Genomic DNA, 27,120 nt, shown 5'->3' with positions numbered 1-27,120 from the left:
ACTGAAACTTTATAAAATCACTACTAAGAACATAAAATCACGGACGACACAAGGAAGTTCGTTTTCATCAGCAGTTACCGTATGACTTCCTCTCTTACGCTGAACACAACACGAGATGTTTTAATGAATATCACATTCCGTCTTTTAAAACAATGGCAGTGGATTCATTTTAAAGCTTAGAAAAGGACCCTGAAGTATCATAAGTAGTCAATTCGGCTTGTGCGTCATATTCCAAGTCTTCTGAAGGCATATGATATGAAAGTCCTTTTTTAAGCTTTAAAGTGAGTCTCTATGTACTGCCACTGTATTGAGAAGACGGTTCGCGATATTCATGAAAACATCTTTTGTGTTCTGCATAAGAAAGAAAGTCATACAGGTTTGGAACGACATGAGCTGGGTTATGGAGTCTTACACTCAATTCTGTACTTTTCCATCTCTTGCACCTCTGCGATGGACTCCCGCAGGTCATCCGTGAACTTCTTGCGGTCTTGCGGATTGGGGGCATTAAAGTTAATGAGAACCTTGATGTCTGCACCTGGAAGAGCTGAAGTGAGACGCACTCCATTGGGGTAATCTGAAAAACAGCAGCAGGAGAGGAATATTTACAGAGCGGCAGATCATGACGTGCCCTTTTTAGAGGGATGCGGAGATCGATATTCTCACATTTCACAATCAGATATTTAATTTTCTTCATGAGAAAATAATACACAATTATTTGAAAATGAATTTGTTTCAATCAAAAGTACTTGTATGACCTTTATCTGTTTCATGGTGCGTTCTTTACCTGTGCTGTTGTGTAACAGTAACAGCTGTTGTGTGTTGAGTCTCTGCTTAAAAGGGTAAGTTCAAACAACAATGAAAATTCTGCCATTATTTACTCATCCTCATGTTGTTCCAAACCCATATGACTTTCTTTCTTCCGAGGAGCTCAAAAATGATATTTCTGAAGAATATCCGGATCACTTTTTAGCATATAATGAAGGCGAATGAGGACTGGGAATTTCAAGATCCAAAATGACAAAAATTACTTATTCAGATCTCAAGTTCAACTGAAAGATACGTTCGCAATGGTTATAAGCTCACTAGAGGGGAATATTATCAGTGAATAAATACTATTATTCTTACATTTCTATCTTCAGAAAATTGGAATATAGAGCACAAGTTGTATGGATCACTTTTATGGTGCTTTTTTGTCATTTTGGCACTTGACAACCCCCAGTCCACATTCACTTTCATTATATGGAGAAGAGCGGACAGAATATTCTTCAAAATTCTCCTATTGTGTTCCACTGAAGAAAAAAAGTCATATAGGTTGAGAATGACATGAGATTGATTAAATGATGCCAGAATTGTTTATTTTTTTGGGATTTCATAAAAAAAAAAAAACATGGGTCAGAAAAGGGCATTTTGGGGTGAAAGTGACTTTGACCCTTTCTGAAGGTACTTACACTGGTTTTCAAACAGAAGCACCTGCATCCCGTACAGAGAGAAGGACTGCCTGAAGCTGTACGTCACAGAGTTCTTCTTTTTCTGGAAAATCTTAGTGACCTGAATTAAAAGCATGACACATTAGGACCCCATCTGTTCCTGATTATCCTCAGCTTTTCTCTCTTAAGCCTTTGGAAAAGCTGAGTAACACTTTCTGTTGGTTTTGTGCACATATGATGTACAGTTGGTGACCCAGAACTGGACTAAATATGTAATATGTGTTGAGTCTGACTATTATTCAAACATAACAAGAACATAACAACATAACAATAAATGGTCAGCGTATGATGCAGGCATAATATATGTTGGCAATTATGACAGGGCACATGGATGAGATGCTTTCTTACCACCAGAAGATCATTAAAGAGGAAGATCTCTCTCTGATGGAGACCCAGCTTCTGAGGTTTGTTAGGGTCGGGCACTTCAAACAGTCTGCAGTAACATACCAGTCTGCGATGTGGTAGAGATAGTACCTGCATGCAGGTCATAAATATGAATTACTTTTTGTTAATGCTTTGTATGGGCATAAAGTTGAATCCTGAACCTGGTCTGCAAATGAGACTTTGTGACCCGACTCATCCTGTCAAATTTTAAGGCCCATCCGACCGAGCCTGAAATCACTTGCCAAGCTATAAAATTTGTGCGCAATTACAAAATGTATTAATGATATAATTTTTATAATTATGATTATTAGACTAACCCCAAGCCTTACCATAACCTCCTAACCCTAACTGTACCCAAGTCAAATTGTTTTATGAAATTGAAAGCAATTACAAAAATAACATGACACTTACACATCCAAGGCCATGATGCAGAGACCCAATCTGAAAGGTGAAAAAAAACAGAGACGGATGAGAAATGAGTGATCACACAGAGAGGACTGGAGAGAGGCTTGAAGGTCAGAGAGTGTCACTCTCTCCCTTGTCATGAAGACGCCCCACCATCTACCTGTCAGATGTGAGCTGTACAGAGTAAATGAGGTGAGAAGGGAGGTTAATGAGGAGCCAAACTGCCATTGCATGAAACTGTGAGAGGAAGTCTTGGACCATTTTGAAAAAAACCTAATTACAGCACCCAGGTTACAGTGCCAGCAGGCTGGAGGCTCAGACACAGCAACTCTCCATTATGTTTTCTTCAAAGGTGTGCCGAAGATACACCAGGGAGCAGGGTTGGCCTTGAGAGACTAGCACCTCCGGTGGGAGGAGGATGTATACTGCGTTGATCATTATTATCTGAACAACTTCCTAAAACCCCTTTTCATTAAAGTGACAGACCTTAGTCAAGGTATATGCTAGTCTTTAACCGACATGGATTTTCTAAAAGCTGATGCAGATTTCTAGAGAGCAGGGTATATATTTATATATACAGTATTGTGCAAAAGTCTTAGACACGTAAGATGCTTCACAAAAACATTTGTCTTAGGATGGTTATTCATATTTTCAGCTTTAGTGTGTCAATAGGAAATATACATGTTAGACTCAAAACATTACTTTTGCAAACAGAATAGAAGAACAGGGAGCCCTGCAACAGATGTCATTGCCCCCACAGAGACCCCCACTGAAAATTCTCCAAGAAGCTTGGAACATCCTATCTAGTGCCCTGGTGTACCTAGGAGAATTGGTGCTGTTTTGAAGGTAAAGTTGGTCACACAAAATATTGATTTAGCTTTTTTTATGTTTACTGCACTTTGTATGACGTTAATTGATAAATGAAAACTATTTATGGCATTATTTTTGAAGACATCCTCACTATGCAACATTTTCAGTATTCAATTTGTTTTTAAGCAAGCAGCATATTCACAACACAATTAACATTACTCTTTGAGAACAATTACAAGTAACGGTACTTACTTTCTGGTACTCGGCGATACAGAGTCCAATACCTGATTTTTTTTTCTTTTCTGAAATTCATATCATTTTATTTTAATTTTGTCATCAAAATTGTGTTTAAATAAAATATTTAATCAAATCTTTAATCAAAAGAAAGTATAACAATTAATTTTCAACATATTATATTATTTGTATCAAATGATGTGATTTAATACAGAACCTCACAGCACAATCCAAAATAAAACATTTGAGTTATTTATATCAAATAAAGTGCTGAATATTGCTTAAATATAATAAAATTGCTATTGATTTATTAGTAATATTTTTAGTAGTATTACAGTGAACATTACATAACTATACAGTAGTGATCTATTTCTTTACTTTTGTCATACTTTTTCCCTTAAATTTAAATTGAGCTTTTATTTTGATATTTTTATATATTTTGAATTTCTGTGTTGTTTGACCATGGAATTCTGACATTATGACAGTAGCTTCCCACTCCGGAAAAGCCAGTCGCTACTAGACTCAAAGTGATTTTTAATCTGTGAAAGGCTGCTATTTAATAAAGTAAGCATGTAGTCTGTATGTGCCTTGCGCTAAAATGTAAATTAGCGCTCTGCCTGCTGAGCGTGCGATGCTCATGATGGTGTTTTTCATGTATGAGCCAACAAGCTCTAAATGGTATGAACATTTTGGCTACGTTCACACTGCAAGCCTTACTGATAAATTCAGATTTTTTTTTTGTTTGGGTGTTCACATTATTTTTTAAATGTGGCCAATATCAGATTCCAGTGTGAACTCGTCATTGTCCTGAACTGACCCGCATGTGCAAAAGAAGAAAAAACAAAAATATCACGCACAGCACGCTGTCATACCAAAGTAAGCATGGCGGCCATAATGTATAATGTGATGTGCAGCGGAAGCCAGCGAATTCGTGAGCAGGTGATAAGGTGGATGAAGATGAGGAGAAAGAGAGCAAAATTTTCGCTATGCTCTCAAACACAGACTGGTTACGATAAGACCCTTCAAGTTTTGATGTATAGAGCTGTCACCCCAAATACTTATGAGTTCTAACACCTCACTGTCCCTCCACTGACTACCTTCGCAGCTGTCTTCCATATTCACAGAGTGACCAAAGAACTACTGGTATGTAAAATCTTCAGAGTGACTCCCCCCAGTGCAGCATTGTGACGAATGTCGAGAGTGACGTGAAAGTCGCATGAATTCCAATATGACTGTTCAGACTGAGGTGGCATTGCAAAAAAAAAAATCAGACCTGTTTCTAACTTAGGACCACATATGGAAGTGGCCCAAATCAGAATCTTGACTTGACTAAAATTTGTGCATTGAGAATATACGGAATGACATTCGTCTGTCAAATGGTATCAGTTTTTGGTATCGGAGCATTTTTACGAGCACGAGAACAAGTATATGCGTGTCCGATTCCAAAACCAGTATCGGGACATCCCTAGTTTTTCCTTCACCAATAACAGATACTTTCGAAAATCTCTCTAGTACAGAATATTTTGGAAAACGATGACGTTCGGAAAATATGGGCATGGCCTATAGCCAACGAAACACTTATATATATCTTTTCATACAAATTTGTAGTCAGCAAAAACAACTCTGAAAATCACTGATTTTCATTTTCATTTGCTTCAAATTAATTAAGGTGTCTTCCTTTACTAATGTCTATTTAGGTAACTATTTGTCCTGCTTGATATACAGTTGAGTTGCAGAGCAGGTGAATGTTCAGTTGAGTTAATCTTCAGCTAACTCTGATGGCTTCAGTGGAGAAGGTAATCCAATTTATCACTGCAGAGCATCACGTAATTCTCTATCACACGACCTATCATGCGGCCACACACATGCACGCAAGAAACCACAGTCAAGCACCGTGAAGGACTGGAGATTGTCATTATTAGATCCGTCATAAAGAGGGAAAACATCCTGTAGATAAAGAATCTTCTCGGATCCTCAATGTCATGTGCCTCTTGAGAGTATAAAGGGATAGTGTCTACATACAGTGGCTGACAGAGCGATAAGACCCTAAGATCTTCACTGCACAGAGTGGGAACAGCTTGCTCACTGAACATGCAGTAGGTGAATGAAAGGGCAATGGCCTCGATTTCATGCCACTGGACCGTGACTGAAATCGATAAAGTGTTCTTTCTAGAACTGTGGTCAATCTTTGTTCACGACATGACAAATAGCAAAGAGAAGGCTTTGATAGTAGAAATGGTGCTAAGAGTGGTGTAGCGTAGTGGATAATGATCTGCGCAGGTAAGTAAATGGTTGAAGGTTCATAGAAACCTAGAAGGCACAGTCCATTGTGCCCTTGAGCAAAGTACCTTAACCTGAAGTTGTTAAAGGAGAACTATCCTGTGCTAAGCAAAGTGTTGGGGGTAACTAACTTAAAGTCTCATTGATTTTAGGATAATATGTGAATGGAGTCGGAGGGCTTGTTTCTCCTCTCACATTTGTCTCACCTTGTTGTATTTTCTGACTTTTTGGCCATTGACACACAAGTGCCAGCTTTACAGATCACATACAAAGGTTGCTCAACAAATATCTAATGAACTGAGTTGTAAAATTTCCATCATGGTCTATTTTTATCCAGTGTATTTGTTTAAATTTCCCTGGTAAGTAGTGTATTTTGTTGTCTCGATATAGTCAACAGTTCCAGGTAAAAAACGACAATGGGTGGCAAGCGCAAGTCTGATGAAACAGATGTTGTATTTAATAAGACAGTCAATTTGCACTAAGTTTAAATAGCAACAAAATGCACCTTCTATGCACTTAGTGCAAATACTGTTAGATGCTATTTGCACCCTGGTGCAAATAGTGGTAGAAACTATATGCACTCCTAATCAAATACTAACATACAGTGTCACTGCAGTTTGTTTATTGTGTTTATGCAGTTTGTTTATTGGAGTCCCACAGACACCCTACACGATACCTACCCCTACCTTTACAAAAATGTACCATGCCATCGTTTTACTACAGTAAACATAGTATCACCACAGTATTTTGTAGTAAAATCATAGTAACAACAAAATGAAACATACATTAGCTACTAAATTAACACCATATTACTGTAGTAACACTATGGTTAATTGTATTAAAACTTTGAGTTTCGCCCAAAAAATGGTTACTACAATATAACTATAGTAAAACCACTGTGAAATTTACCTAGATCATACCTTTCTCTCAAATCCACAACTATCACCGCGACCAAATCTCTTTGTGGAAATCAACCTTTATATTAATATTTATTCATTATTATAAGTAGTTTTAAAGGAAATATTATGAGTGGTGACAGGAAACAGGATGGGAAATAGTGGGTCAAAATGCAGATTAGAACCCGGGTTGTCCGCATGAAAACCACATATTCACAACTTCTTAGCCTCCTGAGTGCGCGACAGCTGTGTGCATTTTCCATTTCCTTTTTTATTTGTAACCAGTAGCACCTAATAAACAAGCAAAACGTTTTCCAAAAAATGTATGTCCACATATGTGGACAGCGGGACTAAGTTGTGAAATTTTAAATTATAAGCTTTAGAAAGTCAGATTGTTTTCCTTAAAATGTTTACTTTGTTTCCAGGAGTGTTGGTTTTTCATGTTTTTGAGACTTTACAGACATTACATCTATAATTAGCATAATTCATACTGAATTAAAGTAATGGCCAGCAACATCCAATCACTGGCAACCATGATTAAATAAAATTATACATGATATATTCTGAAACTATGTACTGACAACCATTGTTCCATGTCTGCAAAACATGTTGAGTGCTCCAAACATCATCTGCAGCCTGAAACTGAACTTTAGGTTGGATTTTTGGAATAAATGCACTTAGCTGCTTAGAGAGCTATAGGATTCTCCCTTGCTCCCTATTTAGTGAATGACTTAACATGACTTGCTGTCTGTCTGTACTGGTCTTAGAACAGTTCAAAATGGACACTTTTTGGCTTTTGCTGGCTCTGGAAATCGACATAATGTTGTTGTGTCACGTGACTCGGTGCACCAGAAGTTTAACCCTTAAATGACAGTCTAGGGTCTTTCGAACAATATTCAGTCAGTTTAAATTAATTTAAATGATGCATTGCGAAGCCAAAATACCATGTCCACGCATGTGGATGAGGGGTCGCACGAGGTTAACATACTTCGCCATTGCAGCAACACTTGAGGATGCAGTTTGTCTTTAATTTGTGTCTATCTACCAGGCAATTTGAGTGCAAATAACCACGCTTGAGTTGGGGAACATACTTTTAAATGTGTGCTTACGTTATTGATGTTTCAGGCTGAGAGCGGCAGATCACTCTGGTGATAACTTTTGCACACACACATACAAGCGCACATGCAGAGACCCTCATTGATTCTGTTTCAGATAAATACTGTTCTGACTAAAAGTTAAATCCTGCCTATATAATTACAATGTAGTTTGCCAAAGTTCTAACTACTCATGATTTAAAGTAGCTCCCCAAACAACTGATGAGCAAACTGTAAGTCATTTGGATAAAAGGAAAATAAATTAGCAACAAAATTATTTACAGGAAGACAAAATCAAAGATGTCACTCACCGGTTTCTTGCCGACGATGAGTTTCTCCACCTTCTGCACCTGGGACACGTGGTCTTCATTAGTCTTCAGTTCTCGTTTCCGGATTCGCTCATAGATGCCGACCAACATCTCACGTGGGATGTCCTCGCCATCGTCCACCCCTTTGCACAGGAAATGCATAACGAAAACAATTAGAGGCACATGGACAAATAGGACAACCAAAGGATTTTTGGAAAGAATTTCAACACCTAAACAGTGACAAACAAATGCTGCACAACGTGACAATCTGAACATATTTGATGTTTAATATCCAGTTATTTGGGGCTAGATTTTGGACCAATGAGATTTCACAGTGGTTGGGTAACCACAGCAAAATGTCTTGCTACTTGTTGTAGTTGTGGCTGGTTACGACAAAAACGGTGATTAACATGGAAGTGATGGCTTTTATTGCTTTTAACTTTATATAATCACATTTTGTTGGGACGCAGTGTACATTTTAAGTAAAATATTAATATATTTGAATATCCAAGTTAAAGGTGAGCCTCTGTTGGTTTTGCCCAAATTGCTATGTAAGGCTGTGACAACCTGAAAAATGTAATTGCTATCCCAAAGAAGTCATTAATCAATTGGAACACATGCATTAAGTTCAGTTAATTATTTTTAGTATGACAAATACCTCTGAATCACTTTGAAGGTGAATTCACGGCTAATATAGATTCAGTTCATAATTAAATAGACCATTAATCTGACTCTCACCGCGAAGGTTCTTCACAAAGTCCTCCAGTTTCATCTTCCTCTCTGGCTTCACATTTGGGCTATACATGTCCGTATTGAGGAGGATGATGGCAAATGCCAGAATGAAGATGGTATCCGGGTTTCTAAACTGACGCACCACCCCCGGGTTGCAGATGCAGTATCGCTGACTGAACCGAAATAAAGAAATAGCAAATTATCAAAGCTGAAACAAATGAGCATATGAAGTGTCACTTCAGTAGAGAACAGAATCAATAGCTGCTCTAGTGAGTAATTGGTTCTAGCTACACTAACATGACAGCAAAGGGTAAAGTGGCTACTGTGCTAAAAAGCTATGTTCTTTCGGATAACACTTCAATAGGCTTTAAACAGTTCATTATTAAAGTATATATCTAGCTGAAAGGGTTTCACTTTAACAATAGTTTTTGAAGAGCTAAGGGCAACAGTTAACCATTAAAGCAATCTTGGTACACATTATGAGCTGGCATGATCGCTCAAATGACAGAAGAGTCCTTCACAGCCGATCGAACAACATTCTCTACATGCTGAGGGACTGCTTTATGCTTTTGTGTTGTTGAAATCTAATGAAGGCCAAGAAAATTAACTATCCTCGCTCTTGGTTCTCACCTGGAATAAACATCAAACTAAATTAAAGTGAACAAAAAAAACGTTAACATTGATACATTTTGATTGTGTTACCCCCAAGCTTATACCAACACTGCTTCTCTTTACTAAGAGACTGTAGAAAGTTAGTTCAAACTGGAGACCCATGATTCTTTTTTCACCTGTAGGCTTCAATGAGTCGTTCCACCTTCTGTGCTTCTCCTTGCACCCGGATGTGAGCCTGGAATTTTCTCAAGGCTTCGTCCAGCTCCATTGCTGAGAAGTCCATCTCATCTACAACACAGCTGGAAAATAAATGAGAACAGATACACCGTAGATTATCCAAATTATTTTGGGAACTGTGAGTTATTTTCCTAATCCACATTCTTTATAAATTCTGTTAATTCTATTGACATTCTATTCCATGTACTTTTAATGATCAGGGTACACATGATTGTCTTTGAATTTGAGAGGGTAACTGCTACTGGACAATGAAAAAAAAACTAAATTAGTCCTCCTAATGAAACAAGTTCTCAGTCTCAAATTCACAGTCATGGGGCATTCAAAGCTATCTGAGGTCTGTTCTGCTCCAGGGAAATGGGCGCATTTGATCTCACATGTCAAGATTTACTGATTTCAAGGAAGTGCCTTTTAAAAAGTGCTATCAGGGTTAGATGAACACAGTCTGAGTGGCCTTATCTGCCCCCATTATCTTAACTGTTAAGTGAGGATGAGTTAATTTAAGAGTGATTCACTCACAGACACAGTGTTGGAAAAGTAGTCCACGAACCCAGACACCTCAGTTTATACTTTTAAAATCAGTGTGAGAGTTTATATAAAGGCAAAAATATATCCTCTCACACTTTCATCTCAAAACAAGGCTGGCTGGTATAATTGTTTGTCACTAATTTCAAAACAGGGACAGTAAGTGGTTGCGGTGGTTGCGAAACCAGTTTTTAAAAAAATGGACTATGATGTTTCCACCTTTGATCCTAAATGCATTTTAAAAAGAAGAGACACTGCAATAGTAAAGAACCAGTTTGCAAAACAATAGTCTGCGATGATCCTAAATGCATTTAAAGCCACAAGAGCCTGAAAGACTTGGATATGGACATAGTGGTAAGTTTGTCTCAGGAGGGAACACAGATATTTACACCAGCCCCAGTTATACAGGCTAAATGGAATTCAACATATTCATTCTGCTGAGGAAAGAAAAATGAAGAAAAGCTAAAAGCATAATTACAGAGAAGCGTCCTAACATTAAAGATCATGATAAATATTGAATGGAATTCCAGTTGGGGAATTTTGTTATGTATGTTTTCTTTACAGAATATGATATGTACTGGAAATATGGTTTACTTAGAGTGTAGAACAGAGATAAAATCAGTAAATAATTTAGTTAAAACTGAAGTGTGTTTTTTTTGTCATGTCAGATTCAGGGACAAAAAAAAAGCAAACAAAAAAAAACATTTCTCTTATGTACACAAATAGTAATACATGCACTTTGGAAATAACTTTGCTTTGTTTGAATATTAAACACAATGTGGAAACTAATAAAGGATTTGTGCACATACTCAAGAACATCTCTGTTGAACTGTTTCTGCCTGTTGCCCAGGAACTCGCCAATCATCTGCCGGCTCAGCCCCTTCCTCTGTAACAGGAAGTGTGCAACACCCACAGGTGTGTCTGGGACAAATCCTCGCTCAATCAGGTATTGGATGCCTTTCTCTGGCTTCCTAGATTTTATAAAAGAAAAAGAAAGAGTTTGAACTGCGTGTGTATAAGTGAACTTGTCACAATGTGTGACTAAGCAGCTCTTAGATCAAGAATGCTCTTATGACCGGACCGTTACAACACAAGATTAAAAGGAAAATAATGGTGGTGCAAAGACAGGCAAATCCTCAATCATGTTAAATTAGAAGGCTCCCGCTTTAAACAAAGCTTTAAATAAAAAAAACACGTACCACAACACACAAAACATTATTGGAAAAAAATATGCACAGGTCCCACAAACCAGTTTCAAACAAAAAAACTTGATCCATTTAATAAGAACTAAAATCACATTGGAGGACCTCATGATCACAAAATAAAAATGCAAGCTTAAAGATAATCTCTCCACCACTGTAATATGCTTAAAAAAAGAATGAAACTTGGTTGTCTAAAGTACAGATAATTGCTTTGGTTTTGGGGTAGTGTGCATTCCTTGTCTTGAGCTAATAGGAATTTATCAATAACCCAACCACATGAATGTTGGTGTCATCACGGTTCTAATTGGTTGTTCGCAAAGCTAATTTAATGCTCTAAGTGGCAATCAAACAGACAACACCACATGCATGCACACGGGCATGGAATGAATAAATAAAAGCACCAAAATTATAATAAATGTCTGTAAGTGGAAAACACACACATTTATTTAATAGTGTGTGCTTGGGTTAAGATGATAATTGAAAAAACATTAGCTCCCAGTGTTGTTTGCGCACTGTGATTTTTCACAGCTATTAACACAGCTCAGATTGGTGCTAATGAAAATCATCACTCAAAACATGTCACTCCAAACTCAAAAAGCACACATTCAATGTGCTTCACCTACTTGTTGAAAAGGTTCAGGCCAATGCGGTAGTGCCTCTTGCGAATTATATCATTGCTAAATGCAGGCGAGTCCCAGCTGTTGCGCGTCTCCTTATGGTACGTCTGCTTGCTAAGAGTCTGCTCTCGAAGACTATCCCTAGACGAGGACTCTGAACTGCAGTTGATGGTGTCATTGGAATTGGAAGTGCTGTTGATGCTGTCGTTATCACCATCTGAGAAGTCAGACTCTGACTTGCTCTGTCGGTTGGCGGTGCCATTGATTGCCAGGTGGCTCTCCAGCTGGCGAGGTCGATGGCGAGGGGCATCATCATCTCTTGAAGGTCCTCGTAGGGGGAGGGTGTGAGGAGGGATGTGTTTAGGACTGCCCTTCTGGCTAGCGACACCCCGATCGTAGGCGTTCTGCCTCTTGAGTGAACTGCGGTCAGAGCGGTCACTCAACTCAACTGAGCTATCGCTGGGAGGTTCGATAGTAAGCAGGGGGAGGTGGTCTAATCTCAGTCTCTGCTCCTGACACTCCAGAGACGGGGTACTCCGGCAGCTAGTGTCCGTGTCCCCTTTTTCATCCTTATGAGCTAGTGACCAGTAGTCCTGTGAAGAGTTCAAAGAACGCAGACGGAGGTCTGATTCTGTGCTAGAAGGCCTGTCAACGGACTGTGATAGATGAAGAGGAGGGGAGAGCTCTTCCTCATCTATATATAAAGTCACATCGCTGTAGGACGCTGTCATCTCGTCTCGTTTTCGGTGGTCGCTGCCGTGGGAAGGTTTAACCTGGTAAGTAACCTCTTGTTCAAGGTCTGCACGACCTCTGGTGGGCTCAGGCTGACCCTCATCACCATGCAAGCTCCGACAGTTCAGAGCATCGTCTATCGACTCGGCCAACGACTTCACTTGCCGAGAGAAAACATCCTCCAGCTCTGTGATGGCGTCTGTGAAATCACTCTGGACAGCGGGTGTCTTCATCTTGGTAGGGACCATTTCACCACGCTCTGATTGCACCAAGGCTCCTAGTTTAGACCCATCTTCAGTAAGTGACACCTGCTTCCCCTCAAAGTAGGAACTGTGGACTTTTTCAGGTCCTTCAAAAGAAAACTGCATTCTCATATTGGACAAAACAATGCGTCTGGACATGCGGTTCTCTGACATAGAACTCCTGAGGCGCTCAAAGTTCTTGTTCATCTGATATTGGCGGAAGGCAGTCTGGATAGTGCGTGCAGCATGTCGGGTTATAAAACGCCCTCCATACTTGCGCTCCAGCATTTCAACCTGTGGAAAAAAAGTATATTTACAGACAGAAGCAAACCTTTGCCTAAACATCTAAATGTCCCCCTTTCCTTATTCTTGGAGGACTAGGTCACCCAAAAATTGACATTTGTGAACTATCCATCTAATACAGTATTCTAGACTTCACATTTTGTCAAATCTCCCACGAACAATATGACTCAGGAAAATAACTCTCCAACCATGCATTGAGCTATGAACCTCATCTCCCAAATCTTAAAAAGCTCTCAGGGATCTCAGCCTTTGGGGTTCTTTTACTGCATATGAAGAAAGGGGGCGTTCACACACTTTTGGCCATGCAGCATATGTCTAGCTAAAGGCAAAGACAAAGCCAATGAACCTCAATTACACCTCCATCTCCACCAAAAAAAAAAAGACCCATGCAACAGTGAATAAAAATCTTTGTATCTTTCCAGTTAAAGATCCAGCAGAACTCTACCTGTTTGTCTTGAAGGTCGGTGGAGAGCTCATAGCTCTCGGACAGTGATCGGGAGCGTTTGATGGCCTCCTCCTCAGCCTGTTTACGTAAAATGGACTGAGAGTGCTGGAGTTTGGGACGCCGCGGACGCTGCCGTACCTCGTGAGCATACAGCGGTGGCCCGTCAAAGTGCTCGCCACTGATAATGGCAGTGCGGGTCACTGGCCCTCGTATGTAACCACCACTGTTCTCCAGAGAGGGACCTGCCTCGCCGCCTGGAGCCTCACCTTCCACACTGTACAAAGAAAGAGAGACATTAAGTTCATCATGTCTTAACATACAGCAAACCAAACAAATTTTAGAGGATAAACAGTTCATATTGATGACTAACGGCACGATACACCCCCAAAGTCCGGCAAAAGACTATGAGGAGAATCAAACTTTTTAGACAACTCCAGCTGTTGGTGCAAGGCCAAAAATACTTTGAAAAGCAAAAGGACCGATTTGTTTAATATCAAATTCTACAGACAAACACTGACCACTCCACACATACAACATGTGCCTCCTCCTTGCCTACTTCAGACCTGCTGCACTGAAGCAAAAAACTAAACTATACACAAACCAAAGTTCACTGTAATTCTTATTATCCACACCCACAATCCTGCATCCGATTACGAGCTGAACTTTGACATCAGCGCGGAGGTATAAAAGCAACCAACAGCATTTATAGCAACACGTTGTGGTATGGTGCATCTTGATCAACAGAAACATACAGCAACTGAATACACTAAATACAGACATTTTGGGAATAAATGCAAAAACATACAATCAAAAGAACAACAGTTCTTTCAACTAAACTGGATACTGGACTGTAAATTACCTCTTTAATGGAGACATTCTCCAGAGATGATCTTTTAAACCAATTAGGTTGGTATTTATCTTAGTACCTTGATACAAACTTTGAGTTTCAGATATAAATTAAATAATTTTTATATTTTACAACATACAGCCATTATGATAGGATGTTTGATATTAAACTCCACTGCATACCAGGGGTGAAAGATTCAAGCAGTCTGGTGTGAACTGTCAGATACATCGTTCTTACACAGCAAACGACGCACACCGGGCCATAGTACAGAGAATCAACAGCATAACTCCTACTTGTCAAAATCTCAGTAGAGGCCTACCTGCTGCAGCAAATGACTTTTGTTGCTCGAGGTGACGGCTAAAAAGAGAAGTGTGTCACATTTGTAAACAGACAGCCATCATATACTTCCTCTACTCCTTTGTCTATTGTGATTGCTTTTAAAGGCCAAAGTACATTAAGAGGGTATATGTTGAATAGAATGCAATACCAGGTACATCTGTGAGAGTGATGGTAGGGGTAGGTGACCATGGTTTTGCATGCATCTTTTGTCATACATATCTGTCAAACAAACATTCCTAACACTATTTCTAACCCCAGTTGGTAACTACCCCTAAAATCACACTGCAGAAAAAAACAAACTTGAATTGGCCCAAGATGGTTTTCGAAGCTGGTCTACAAGCCTGGTCAGGCTGGTTTAGTTGGCTGGTTTAAGAGGAGTATTGGGCACTTGTCAGCTGGTAAGGCTAGGAGAATAGCTGGATAATCAGGCAAACCAGTAAACATCAGCTTAGATTGGGAAGGCAGCAAGACTGGCTTAGTCAGGCAGGAAAACCAACTAGATCAGCAAAAACCAGCAAATCAGCTTTGGGGTTTCTCTCTTACTCTTCTCTCTCTCTGTCTCTCTTTCTTTCTCTCTCTCTCTCTCTCTCTTTGAATGAAATTCAAAGATTTCATATTAGCAAACTATAGTTTTGGCAAGTCGTTTAGTACATCTACTTTGTGCATGATATTAGCAATTTTTACAACAATTGTTTACAGACAGATTGTTACATTTTTAATTGACTACATCACAATTCCAGTGGGTCAGAAGTTTACGTACACTAAGTTAACTGTACTTTCAGCAGCTTGGAAAATTCCAGAAAATGATGTCAAGCCTTTAGACAATTAGCTAATAAGCTCTTGATAGGAGGTGTACTAAATTGGAGGTGTACCTGTGGATGAATTTTAAGGCCTACCTTCAAACTCAGTGCCTCCTTGCTTGACATAATGGGAAAATAAAAGTAAATCAGCCAAGACCTCAGAAAACAAATCGAGGACCTCCACAAGTCTGGTTCATCCTTGGGAGCAATTTCCAAATGCCTGAATGTATCATCTGTACAAACAATAGTATGCAAGTATAAACACCATGGGACCACGTAGCCATCATACCGCTCAGGAAGGAGACACATTCTGTTTGCTAGAGATGAACATAATATGGTGCGAAAGGTGCAAATAAATCCCAGAACCATAGCAAAGAACCTTGTGAAGATGCTGGAGGAAACAGGTAGACAAGCATCTATATCCACAATAAAACGAGTCCTATATAAACATAACCAGAAAGGCTGCTCAGCAAGGAAGAAGCCACTGCTCCAAAACCACCATCAAAAAGACAGACAACTGTTTACAAGCGCACATGGGCACAAAGATCTTAATTTTGGATACATTTTTTAACTGTTTGGCCATAACAACCATCGTCATGTTTGGAGGAAAAAAGGTGAGGCTTGCAATCAAAGAACACCATCCCAACCGTGAAGCATGGGGGTGGCAGCTGTGCACTTCACAAAATCGATGGCGAGAAAGTAAAATTACGTGGATATATAGAAGCAACATCTAAAGACATCAGCCAGGAAGTTATAAATCGGTCGCAAATGGGTCTTTCAGTTGGACAATGACCCCAAGCATACCTCCAAAACTGTGGCAAAATGGCTTAAGGAAAACAAAGTCAAGGTATTGGAATGGCCATCACAAAGCCCTGACCTCAATTTGTGAAAATATGTGGGCAAAACTGAAAAAGTGTGTGCGAGCAAGAAGGCCTACAAACCTGACAAAATTCAAGCAACTTATTGTGAGAAGCTTGTGGAAGGCTATCCAAAATGTTTGACACAAGTTAAAAAATTTAAAGGCAATGCTACCAGATACTAACAATGTGTATGTAAACTTCTGTCCCACTGGGAATGTGATGAAAGAATCTTTGTTAAAAACCCAAAACCAAGCCCGGCCTTTGTCTTAATCCTATCCTTTAAATCTGGTTGAATGATGTAAATGTTGTTCCATAACTCAAAGTAATCAGTTACTACATGATGCTCTTTCCAAGGTACAGATTCTAGATCAGGACAAACCTACAGCCAACTCTGAATACTTTCAGTACACCCTGTTCACATCTTCAACACCTCTTACTCACAAACTCACACTTTCTTGGGTCAGCTAAATGCCAGCAGATTATCTTCCCAGATTAAACACTCTTCTTTTAATTAACTGAATTAGTGTGCAATAGAGCGAACTGTATTACAGAGATGAGAACATTGACATATACTGATTGCATTTGTTCAACCTGCATAGGGAAAGGCCATTGGAGGAGTGGATATATGGAGGTCTGGGCTCTTAACACTGTCTGAGGTGTATCAAATCCTAAGTAAAACAATGAGAGAGCTTGGTTTAGTAACTTCAGAGCAATGAGCAATATCATCAGGGGCATGCTCTATTTAGCCAATGAGACCCCAATCCACTGCCAGAGCCAATGTCAAGATTGTGAGACACCCCTTGACAGGTCTCTATTTACAGTCTGCTTCTGATAAAATGGGTTGAAATACAGATTCAAAGGGAAGGTCACCATGACAACCATGACAATCCTATAACTTGTTTCCTTGAAGTCAGAGGTCACGGGTGAACAATCAATTACTGTGCACAAGCCAGCAAGAAGATTATCAATGTCTCTCACATACACTATACAAGGTGTGCTGCTTCCGCCCCCAGTGGTGTAGTATTACTTAACATATATAGAAGCAGTCTGTGAGTGTTGCGAGTACATAAAGACCGAACCTGTCATTTATTTAAGGGCACGTGGATAGACAAGAGTGAAATAGACACGTCACCTCCCAGTACTGGCTGTTTTATAACGCAGCACACACGAGTAGTCTCTGTGAGAAGACACTACCTCAAGACATAACCCAGAGTCAGTAAACACAAATAAAGCCCATCTGCTGCTCTGAAAGACACAGCTAATAAGAGGGTAACATGGGGTAAATCGGGAGTTTACATATAAAGTTATTGCAGTGGACTAATTTATTGTGTTCCCACAAAACACACAAACACACATACTACCGCCCATCTTTGATGATAAAGGAAGACGAACTTGTCTTGTTGAATATGATTGTACATTATATGAAAACATGGCACAAGTCACACAGTATGGTATATCAGATGATGATTTGGCAGTTAATTTTCCTGCATCTCTTCACAGAGGACATTAGACTCGAATGAGTTTGAGCATCTGATGCCTTCTGAAAAAGCCCTCAGCAAGGCTCTTGAAATGTTGGCTGCAAAAACTATTTTCATTTTGTTTGGTTGTCTTCCCATCTCTCTGAGGAGAGTCGCTGTGTTTTCAAAGTCTGTCTACATAAACTACAATACACAGAGTCTGTATAACCTAGATATCACATAGTGACTGTGTCTGTTCCCCGAACTACCAAACACAAACCCCTCACTAAATCATTTAGAAATAATTTGATAAAGGTAAAACTTGAAAATAACATCAATAACAACAACAACAACAACAAAAATTCATATAAAAGGTAGGGTTACTAAACATTAGATCTCTTTCAACCAAAGCACTAATTGTGAAAATTAGTTTATGCAATCGTTTGTCACAGCACCACAGAAAAGAGTGTCTTATAATTTTCCTCACGAACAACTTCAATCCAAAGCCTTCAAAGGTTAAGAAAAGCTAACAAAACCTATCAAAACATCAAAAGCAGAACATGTTCTTAATATTATTAACTCCTCGTAATCCTTAGGACATGTCCCAAGAAACTTTAAAATTGCAGTAATCAAACCGCTTTAAAAAGCCACAGCTTGATCCTGGAGAATTGGCTTATTATAGACCGATTTCAAATCTCCTGTTTATGTCGAAAATACTAGAAAATTCCTCCCAAATATGTTCATTTCTACAGAGTAGTTGTATACATGAACAATTTCTGTCACAATTTAGGCACCATCACAGTACAGAGACTGTATTTATCAGAGTTACAAATTACTTGCACTTATCATCTGATCGCAGCTGTATTTCTCTTCTAGTGCTTTTAGATCTTAGCACCGACTTCAACACCATAGATCACAACGTTCTCTTGAATATGCATACGAATTATATTGGCATTTGTGGACATGTATTAGCATGGTTTAGGTCCTATTTAGCAGGCCGATACCACTTTGTCAGTGTAAACAATGAATTGTCCCAAAACAAACAAAATGTATGTATGGAGTGCCACAGGGATCAGTTTTAGGGCCTCTGCTTTTCTCCTTATATATGCTTCCCCTGGGATATATTATCAGGAATCATGAAATAAGTTTCCACTGTTATGCTGACGATTCCCAACTTTACATTACTTTGAAACCTGGTGAAATTTCACAATGCTCCAAATTAGCAGTGTATCAATGAAATCAAAGATTTGGATGTCCAGAAATGTCCTTCTACTCAATTCCGACAAAACAGGCACTCATTATTGGACCAAAAACCTCTAAGAATAAGCCACTAAAATTTTAATTTGTCTCTCACTGAATGTACTGTTACATCATCTTTTAAGGTGAAGAACTTAGGTGTTATATTTGATACCAATCTGTCCATTGAAAATCTAATTTCCAATGTTTGTAAAACAGCATTCTTCCACCTCAGTTAAGACACATGCTCTCTGTTGGTGAGGCCTAAAAACTAATTTATTCGTTCATGACCTCAAAACTAGATTATTGCAATGCATTACTGTGAGGATTTCCTGCAAGTTCAATTAATAAACTTCAATTGGTTCAATATGCAGCAGCCAGAGCCATAAATATGATCATATTAGCTCCATTTTATCATCGCTACATTGGCTACCTGTTAAATTTCATATTAATTTTAACATTTTGTTAACTGCATACAAAGCTTTGAATGGTCTAGCTCCGCAGTACTTAAGTGGTCTTGCACTGCACATAAATAACTAATATTGGCATTATATTCATGCTGGTTAGCCAGAGGGGAACTGGTCCCCACAGTGAGCAAGATATTTTTCAACATTAACCAACATCTTATGGAGTTTTGTTTTCCTTGCCACAGTCGCCTTCAGGCTTGCTCACTGGGGTTATAAATACAATTATTATTTTTATACACAATTTAAAATCATATTTGATGGCTCTAATACTTTATAGATATTACAGTTTTATTTTCTGTTAATGCATGATTTTCTGTAAAGCTTCTTTGAAACTATGTGTGTTGTGAAAAGTGCTATACAAATAAAAATGACTTGAATTGACTTTTCTCTGCCTAAATGGTGATAGATGACCCTGTGATTATTGTGATTATGCTATTTAAAATATTGCGAGGATTCCAAATGACACATCTGTGAATGAATTGAAAGGAAACATAACAAATAAAAATAAAAATAAAAAATTGAAAGTGTTTAGAGATCACGAAAGTGAGATAACTGCTAATTTTATATCTATATATAAAAAATAAAAAAAACAGACACATTCCTCCATGTCAGAGTTAAAAGCTATATACAATAGGCTAAAACAGGGGTACTGTTTTAATTGTCCTTCAGTCCGGATCCGGACCGGAGTCCGCCTATTGATTACCCCTGGGCTAAAATGTTGTGTAATTAAGTTAAAACTACACAGAGGGATAAAGCTGAATGACTGGTAACACAGCTCTCATTTCAATTTTCTGCCTCATGTTACATTATTAGACCGTGAAGGCAGCAGCAAATTGAATTTAATGAGGAAGAAAGCCTGCTTTAATTGAACCGAGGGCTGCGCTTTCAAATCTGCATCTTGGTGTTCAAAACACTAATTAGAAATGGCTTAAAAACGGACACAGACAACTTCCCTACAAGTCTGTCATGTTTCCTCATTCCATTAATTTCATGTACCGTTCAAACAGTATAAAAGATGCATTTGTTCTTTCGAAGCTCAATACCTTTTAAAGACATTCATTTAGAGCTTGAGTTTTAAATGTCACTAGAGTGTACAACATGTGGTGGCCTTTACCACAAGGGGCACCAGTGTTCATTTAAAAGAAATCCTCCAACATTACAGGAATACTTAACACAAAAAAGAAGATTCATTCAGTATTTACTCACCCTCATGTTTTACCAAAGTGATTTAACATGTTTTACCCCCCATGAAACACAAAAAGAGACATCTTGAAGAATCTTCACGCTGCTCTTTTCCATACAATGAAAAAATGTGCTGACCATAAAAAGTCCAGCTCTAAAGATTACAAGTATCAAAGCAGCATCATAAACATTGTCCAGACAACTCTCAAGCTATACAATAGCTTTATGTAAGGAGAAGACAGTAATTAAAGTTGTTAAGGCCCCTGAATACTTCCTACGAAATCGAAGAAAGAGCGGGTTTGATGTAATTTAGAACAAAATCAAGTCTAAAAATACGGTGTTTTTGAGTTTGTTTCTGTGGTCTGTAACAGCACACCAGGGCAAATTTTCAGGGCAAAACTTCTTACCAGCTGCTAAATGCCTTAATGCCATTGGTCCACGTCATCGGTAGGTGTGACCTGAAGCTTCACCTACTCTTGAGGCAGACGGCTAATTCCCATTCAGTCAGAGCTGGTGCAAATTTACCTACACGATCACGAGCACGAGCACGATCGTTTGCACAGAGACATTTTCCAAGAACATGTCATATGATTTTTTTTGTTTACATAGTCTACAAATGGAATACAATCTACTCAAATACTCTTAAGTGCCCATTCAATCTTTTGTTTTATATGCAGTTTACTCATGTGCTTTCTGCAGTGAAAGCCATTCACACGTCTGGCCATAGCAAGGTATGCTTATCATCATTCTTTTGTCTGTATTCTTCCCATTAACACCCTTTTATTCACCCATCTTTGCAGTAGTATTAGTGTCATCGTAAATTACAATAACAGAGTCTGGTATGGCTGTGCTTAGTATGTTATCTCCGTAATTACAAAAGGTATTTATTACGATTTTCACATTACTCCACATGTATTACTTTAACTCATCAAGTAGTTAAAACAGTGTCTTTTACTGATCTCATGTGAATTCTACTCATAGAATGAGGCATAGAGTCATTGATAACACACTTTCATGTCATATTAGTTGACGTTTTACATGTAGTCTTGAGCATCATCATATTTAATATTTAACCTTTAAACGCCTCCCCAGCTATGTGCATGGTGTCTGACTGTTTGCAAACAAAAAGTAATTTGACCCGTAAGTGTGCTGGGGCCTTTACTCTCTGAAAACCTTTGGCTGCAGAAGACATGGAATATAACACTTGAGTTGAATGGACTGGTCACATTAAGTTTTTATTGTATAGAAAAAAAAGAGTAGCTTCAATATATATGTTAGGAATGATGGGAGGGTGAGTAAATAATGACAGAAGTATTTTTTTTGGGGGGGACTATTCCTTTAACAAGAGATCTGTATCTTATTAGATGCCAGAAATGTAGATTGCTGTATATAAATGGCTGATTTTAATAATCGAGGCAAAGTGTGGAGGCTCTGTCATACTAGACTCCATAACTCAAGACAGCTGGGGAAGTTTTGATTTTTCCAGAGGGCCCAATTAGTCAGCGAGATGAAGTGTTTCTATGGGCTGAATAGTTGGGCCTGCAGTCAAGTCCAGCTCAAAGAGATGATGGAGGCTCTGACAAGGGTTACAGCACACCAGCGCTAACAAGATGGCAAGGTGTTCAGATCTGACAGAAATGAAGCATACTGTGTCTTGCTCTGCACCAGTTCAAAGAAAAACTCATAAAAGCCATTTTACCATCAATCATCTACAATTCCCTTGAATTCAAGTACAAAAGATTGAACTGCACATTATTTGCATTTCATCCTTTCAACCATCTGACGAGTCCACAATTAAGCAAGTTCTCTTCTTTTTGCCAGACCTTTCTGCTGAGATGATTTAAACCTGGTATTTTATCATAATAAAGTATGAAGTTGAGGCACAAAAGCGGAGTCCAAATAGGTAAAATAACAAGCTAATTTACATTTCCCTACCTCAACCACATTTCCTTTTAATTTTGAGTATTTCTCTTGGATTCTTGTATCTTATATAAGAAAAGGTTATAGCACAAACCCTGATCTTACAGTAAAAACTATTAAATATATAACAATGAATAATATAAAATAATTAGGGCTGTCAATCAAATGGTATGGGCTTTTAATTAATTAATTGTCTTAATTGAGACAATTAATTAAATGGTATGCCGATTAATAAATCGCATACATAAATATTTGCTGAGAAAGCCCCTCAAATAATAATTCAATATATAATGATTAAATAATTATAAATAGTAAAAATAATAAAAAGACGAAACATTTTTTTAGAATGGAATATATTGTTGTTTTTTCCATATTATTGAACATAAGCCTATCATTGGTCTACAATTCACAGCAAACCATTTTGATCCAGTTATGAATGGGCTGATAGATCCTAAAGTATCGATACTCCTGATACTGGTGTTGCATCAAAAATATCGATCCTCACACAAAAATATCAATTATTAAACAAAATTATCTAGCGGTATTATCGTTTGGTTACCATGACCATGAACAAAAATCATAAGCTTTAAAGTGAAATAAAAAGGATTAGGCTATATTAGCAAATACTTGTGCAGGATGGGAAATTTTTCTTCTTCAGCTCATCTTAACATGCAAAAACGCTGAAAGACACAAGCAGACAAGCACTTGCGCCGTCACAACGCTCGATCAAACAAGAGGGATCAGTGTCTAGTAGAAGTAATAAAAGAAAATCATAGAAACTCTATTCACTCTAAAATAACAACATACCTAAAGTGGACATTTCTTATGAGTTTGTGGGTAATGGTTATTAATAAATAATTAAATAAAATAGTTAACCAGGGTTTTACGAAAGTAATATTGTAGTAAATTTGTTTTGTTTCCAAATTATTTTTTTTTTGTCGTTTCGCTGTCCATTTCTGCATATCGCGGTGCCGTTTTGTGTGCAGAATGGGAAACGTCCCGGTTCTCCCGATGGCCAGTCCGACCCTGGGTATCAGATCGAAAAGAAAATAAGTGGTATCGCCCATCCCTGCTGTCTGTGTAACAGCACGTTGCCTATCCAGTGAGTTTTGCTGACCCCCCCCCCCGTGATTTCCGCCTATGGACAAATCCCTCGCTCACATCCAATATGGCTTTTTATTTTCATTAATCAGTGCTTGTATATGCCTATATTTAAATGCATTGCTCTAGTACATGCAGATCTTTAAGTCCCTCACATGACATGTTCAGTGCTTAGATGATTAATTCCAACTTTGAGAGCATTAGAGCACAGGGTCGAACTCCATTCACAAGCGCTGCACGTTGCATGAATGCAGGCCTGTTGATGACTGGGAAATGTGCTGGCACCAAACATAAAAATCTCATTGTTCAAATAAAGCTTGTGTTTAACTTACATCAACAAGCTTCTTTGGATATTAGATTAATTTCATTGCGGTTGATCAACCTAATGTAAGTACAGAGCTCTATCTGTTATGATTAATAAGAACAGACCATGCCATCTTTGCACCTTTCCACAACCAAACTGAGGACCATAGATAAAGATAAGGCTAAAAAATATATACTCATAAATGCACTGGGGCTGCACAATTAATAATAATAAAAAAAAGTAATAAATAATCAAGATCTGCTGCAATTAACTAATCTAGAAAATTACATCAATCCCTTTTGGTCTACTCCCGTAGTGTCAAAATGTGTTATATACATATTACATTTCTGGTCCGTTGTGTGCCTGAATGCAATAGTAAAAACAATAGAAGTGTTTAAATTAGTCTATTAGCCTATCAAAAACCGTTGTATTGTAGTATTGTTGTGTTGCTAACTTTCTGTGAATAATTTAGTCAAAATTTGAATAACACATTTTTAATGCAATAAAGCAATTCAAGAACACAATTCTCAGCTTGTTTTGGATGTGTAGCCTACACGAAGAATAAGTATAATACACATAAAATAAGATTTTAATATAAATTCGAAATGAATGAAGCTAAATAATTAAATCGCATAATTTAATAATGAATACATTGTAATTATTTCCCTTAAAAAGAGTCCTTGTTAGTTGTAAAGCTTTTTGACAAACAGAATTAGTAGCTCCAAGTAGGAATGGATAAATGTCAAATTATTAAAGGAAACGTTTTTATAGAAATAAAATGGACATCAATGCGTATATCCTCTGCAAGAGTTGAAACATCATTCATTCTCTTAACTAATAGCAGAAGTTTCTGAAGAGCAACAATGGAAGAAGGGTTTACGCAATAGAGGAACATCCCCTAATTCAAAGCAGGTAGAAGAAACAAAGGACTAGTGAGATAGATTTCCCCAGTTCTCTCTCAAAAAACACACTCAGATACAATGATACACCCTGTCCCAATGCATAATGTGAACGTCTACATATATGATCATTTACACTCTTACCAGCTCCCCAGTTCCAGCAGAGATGGGCTCCTGTCTGAGGCACAGTGCAAACACCACATGTTGATCTTTGATCCCTACAAACATCAACATCCCGCTGGCCTGTGGCTGCCCATCTCCTCACCAAGCAAAGGCATCTCATAGGAAAAAGAGGCACGCTCTTGCTCCGACTAAAGTCCACTGAATCCTCATCCTCTCTCTTGTGCACTCTTTCGCTCACTCCGTTTTTTCCTCTCTCCCTCAGACTTTGTGGAAGGGGTACTCTGAGGGGTGTACAGCATGCGGCGGCAGTGCAGAGAAGGGGAGGGAATTCCACTGTCCGGAAAACAAATTAAGTGATGGCGGGAATATAAATGACGAGTCTTTGGGTTAGAGTAGGGTTCTGGGTTGTGGTGGAGAGGCGAACATCCATGGAACAGTAGAGTGGAACGGCATGAAAAGCAGGAGATTTGGGAAGCCCCCTTTGGAATGACAAAGGGTGTGGGTCTATAAATAGCTCCATTGCAGGATGGACTAGGACTAAATGAGTTGGAGGAAGGAAGTCCTTCGCCCTCTCAGGTTTCAACGGCTGTAGTAACATGAGCTCATAGTTTGTTACAGACGTGCTCCAGACGGCATGAAGAGCAGCCAAAAGTGGTTGTTACTCTACTCTGTCAATGGCCACATTAACCCTGGCAGTTTACACATCTATGATGGCGTCTTTGAAACAAACCTTCTTACTGCTCAACCTTATAATTTGTGAGTCCTAATGATGTGGTTTAATGCTGCTGTGTGGATTTATTACAACTTCTCATAGAACACCTTAAAACTGTCTGAAGTGCAGGAAAATGCCAAAAACATTGTCCAGCTATGCCTTTTTCACAGACAGGATTTTGTTGTCTAGTTCAAGAGGTCTAAAAACACACAGGCATATTTATAAATAAGGGTTTGAATAACATCTCTATAATCTTTTTCCTCCTCCATCTTACATAAGGAGGGCGGCCATGCTTACGCATTTCCTTTCCGACTTCATTACCTAAACAATATTCATGCCCAGATGCTATCAACCATCCGAGTTTGCTGTGCAGAGTACGCAGTTCAGACCGATTGCTGTTCGTTTTGACCATAGGGTTGGAGAAAATGACCTCTCAGGAATTGAGAGGTTTTAGGTAAGTCATCAAAAAACGAAAACTAAAAAAAACAACATGAAGCGCTTCAAGGTGGTAGTGGTAACACTGGTTGAGAGGCGATATGCTCTAATTAGAGTTGGAGCTCAAAGGCGTTACCTAGAGTGGGTCCCTCTTATTTCCCCTGTTCCTCGCTCTCTTCCGGAACTAATAGTCCCTGAAGGAAGACTAAAACAGGTTCCGATTGAACCAAGGGGATCCAGACAGCCAGATAAACGTCTGTTATCATGTGGTAGCCTCAAGATATACATGTGCTCTTTGTAAAACATCTTCAGTCCAGGTTTTGAAGTGCAAAGCAATAAGGGAAAATCACAGCAGGAAGCTGATCTAATTCTCCCTTTTCCCTTGTGAAAAAATCTAAGACTAATCCAGTCTTAGCTGGTCAGGCTGGCCTCCCAGCATGGCCAAGATGGTGTTCAGCTAGTTTAGCTGGTTGACCAGCTGTTATATTCATGGAATAATCCAGATGGTCTCACCCAAAACACCTCAAAAACCAGCAAATCTGACCAGCCTGACCTGACTGGGAGACCAGCAAACCAGTTTAGGTTGTTTTTTTTCCAACAGGGCTGTATGTATCACCAATAAAAAAAAACAGCCCTATTTTGTAATGTCTTGAACATAAGGAAAAAGTCAATGCTTTGGAGACTAAGGACATCCAATGAGTCAGAGGTGTCATGCGTTCAATAACCGTGAATCACAGAGACTCACTCATTCAGAAATTACAAAAAGATGCTAAACTGGTGAATTTCTACATTTAAGTTACAAATAAGTATAGTTGACATCAACACATTTCTGTTGTTTATACCAAGCGGGAAGTCACTGTGACTTAGTTCTTTCAGAGCCACCTGACAGAGTACAT

The 27,120-nt window shown here is 38.6% G+C and overlaps 1 protein-coding gene across 8 annotated transcripts in view; it reads right to left on the bottom strand.

The window, feature by feature from the left end:
- LOC127626308 (IQ motif and SEC7 domain-containing protein 1-like) overlaps positions 1 to 27,120 on the bottom strand; it is a 268,015-nt gene that overhangs the window by 10,098 nt on the left and 230,797 nt on the right. For 7 of the 8 annotated variants that reach the window (XM_052102021.1, XM_052102015.1, XM_052102016.1 and 4 more), the window contains 10 exons: positions 13,543 to 13,816; positions 11,827 to 13,088; positions 10,811 to 10,972; positions 9,419 to 9,541; positions 8,637 to 8,803; positions 7,902 to 8,041; positions 2,283 to 2,312; positions 1,836 to 1,961; positions 1,449 to 1,548; positions 413 to 574 (listed from right to left, as the gene is read on the bottom strand). In XM_052102021.1, the coding sequence (XP_051957981.1) occupies positions 413 to 574; positions 1,449 to 1,548; positions 1,836 to 1,961; positions 2,283 to 2,312; positions 7,902 to 8,041; positions 8,637 to 8,803; positions 9,419 to 9,541; positions 10,811 to 10,972; positions 11,827 to 13,088; positions 13,543 to 13,816 (2,546 nt within the window). Of the gene's footprint in view, positions 1 to 412; positions 575 to 1,448; positions 1,549 to 1,835; positions 1,962 to 2,282; positions 2,313 to 7,901; positions 8,042 to 8,636; positions 8,804 to 9,418; positions 9,542 to 10,810; positions 10,973 to 11,826; positions 13,089 to 13,542; positions 13,817 to 25,098; positions 25,481 to 27,120 lie in introns of those variants that run through there. The other variant, XM_052102018.1, reaches the window with a different exon arrangement.

Source organism: Xyrauchen texanus, chromosome 32, assembly GCF_025860055.1.
Source record: "Xyrauchen texanus isolate HMW12.3.18 chromosome 32, RBS_HiC_50CHRs, whole genome shotgun sequence".
NCBI lineage: Eukaryota > Metazoa > Chordata > Actinopteri > Cypriniformes > Catostomidae > Xyrauchen > Xyrauchen texanus.
The sequence above is the reverse complement of the archived record's forward strand: the minus strand, read 5'-3'. Positions and strand labels throughout refer to the sequence as shown.